Below are 2,000 nucleotides of genomic sequence, written 5' to 3' on the forward strand. Positions count from 1 at the left end.
TGAGCAGATACTTTCTGGCTATAAGAACATCTTCAGCCACAGGAACAATCTCTTTAACCGGGTAATCTTTTGCTCGGTTTTCGATTCTCCGTAGAATCATCGGCCGGATTTTTCTAAGGTCATCAAGCTTTAATTTGTTGGTTCTTGAAGGCGTGGTTGAGTAACTAGCTCCTTGAATTGAGCTCAGATTTCTCCACACTTTATGTCTCCAATTCGACATAGCGACATTAATCTAGAGACACAGATCAAATGAATCAGTAATGAGAATGAATTAGACATGAAAAATGGTAACTCAGTCTTATCATTTCCCAAACAAACTAAAATTTTATCAGCCAGCATTCGATTCCTGGAGAGTCGAGACTAACAATAGTAGAACTATGGATATATGCTCAAGTATCGATTCGATGAGTCATATGACTCAAATTTGCTGACTTTTTAATAAATCAGAATCATAAACATGGGAAAACTAGGCGAAACATTTCGTCGAACACCTTATGTTCAACTTCAACGGAGAGGGACGAAAACAAGCAAATCCGAGTTTATATCGTAGAAACAACAAATCAGCTATGCATCGTACCTGATTTACATAGCTAGTCGATCACTTGTAAAACTCATTTCCGGTCAAACAACGCTAAACTTTTTTCCGAGCGACGGTGATGAAGAAGATCCTCTCGGCGAGGCAGGAGATCTCGGGACTCAAATCGTATATCTGAAATCCCATTAAAGGGCCATATTTGGGCCATACAATATGGGCCTATACTTCTAACCAGAGAGCTTATAAATGGGCTGTAACATCTTTAACAGTGTTATAGCTTTACTATTGTTGTTTTTCGGCTTTAATGGCTGATTGTTTTGAACAAAAGTTACAAAACCAAAAAAGATGATTGTTATTAGGCCTTGTTATTAACGTAACTGTTTGTAAATATTTATTTTAAGTTAATATTTTTTTGCCTTCAGCAACCTGAATTTAAAAATTAGAATTAATTCACTAAATGTACACTACGTTATTACAAATAATAAGAGCAAAAATGAATAATAATCTTTATTTTTATGTTTGTACAATGCATCAATTTATGTCTGTTCTTGTTATCTCCTATACTTGTTGTTTTCAAGAAATTGTTTAAAGTATATATATTTGGTTTGTACCATAATTTCAGTAATAGCCTAAAGTTTATATTCACTAATTAACAACTGCATGCAATAATAATAATTTAATAAAAACTGTATTATTTGGATCTAATTGTACATAAGGTGCTTTTATAACTAATAAGGCCATGAATGTTTGCAAGTTTTTTAGTGGTTTCTAGATTATATTTTTTGGGTTTTAGATTTTATATTTTGGTTTATAATTTATAGTTTTTGTGTTAAAATATTTTAAAAAATTAAAAATAGAAAAAAAAAACAATCACCTAAACAAAATGAAAAACTGATAAAAGTGGATTTTAGGAAACCATCAAAATCTAGATTCCTTACTTTTTAGGAAAATCAAATTTATCATAATCTTGATTGGGTATAAAGTATATTTTTGTAAAAATTAAATCAAAATCAACAACCATTCAAGGCCTAAGTTGGTGTAAGCACATGGCATTTACATTTACTAGTTGGTTACTTAGTTATAAAAGCCCGAACAGGTTAGAAACACACCACACACTTTTTAAGTAGTTTTTGTCAATATATACCCTTTAATCTCTACCAACAAACCACACGATCAATCAATTCTTGAAGTCCAAACAAAAGTGTACGTCATGAAAATCGAGCTTGTCTTCATACCATCACCGGGCGTTGGCCATATCCGTGCAACAACGGCTTTAGCGAAGCTTCTCGTAGACAGTGACGACCGTCTCTCCGTCACTCTCATCATCATCCCTTCACACTTTTCAAACGATGCTTCTTCCTCCGTCTACACTAAGTCCGAAGACCGTCTCCACTACTGCCTCCTCCCCACCGTCGATCAAGATCAAAACCAATCACACGTGGCTTACATCGAGAGCAAGAAACCA

General features: G+C 34.1%; 2 protein-coding genes across 2 annotated transcripts in view; one reads left to right on the plus strand and one right to left on the minus strand.

Annotated features, from left to right (window-relative positions):
• The window catches only part of LOC17890961 (APO protein 4, mitochondrial), a 1,649-nt gene extending 962 nt beyond the window's left edge, over window positions 1–687 (minus strand). Inside the window, exons 1-2 of the mRNA XM_006296525.2 lie at window positions 578–687; window positions 1–232 (exon numbers count right to left, since the gene is read on the minus strand). The exon at window positions 1–232 is cut by the window's left edge and continues 962 nt beyond it. Coding sequence (XP_006296587.2) covers window positions 1–220 — 220 coding nt within the window. The 5' untranslated portion in view covers window positions 221–232; window positions 578–687. The remainder of the gene's footprint in view (window positions 233–577) is intronic.
• A 977-nt stretch (window positions 688–1,664) lies between these two features.
• The window catches only part of LOC17891231 (UDP-glycosyltransferase 71B1), a 1,776-nt gene continuing 1,440 nt past the window's right edge, over window positions 1,665–2,000 (plus strand). The window contains exon 1 of the mRNA XM_006300202.2: window positions 1,665–1,999. Within this exon, the coding sequence (XP_006300264.2) occupies window positions 1,746–1,999 (254 nt within the window). The 5' untranslated portion in view covers window positions 1,665–1,745. The remainder of the gene's footprint in view (window position 2,000) is intronic.

The sequence above is a fragment of the Capsella rubella genome, unplaced genomic scaffold, assembly GCF_000375325.1.
Source record: "Capsella rubella cultivar Monte Gargano unplaced genomic scaffold, Caprub1_0 scaffold_3, whole genome shotgun sequence".
In the NCBI taxonomy this organism is placed as follows: Eukaryota; Viridiplantae; Streptophyta; class Magnoliopsida; order Brassicales; family Brassicaceae; genus Capsella; species Capsella rubella.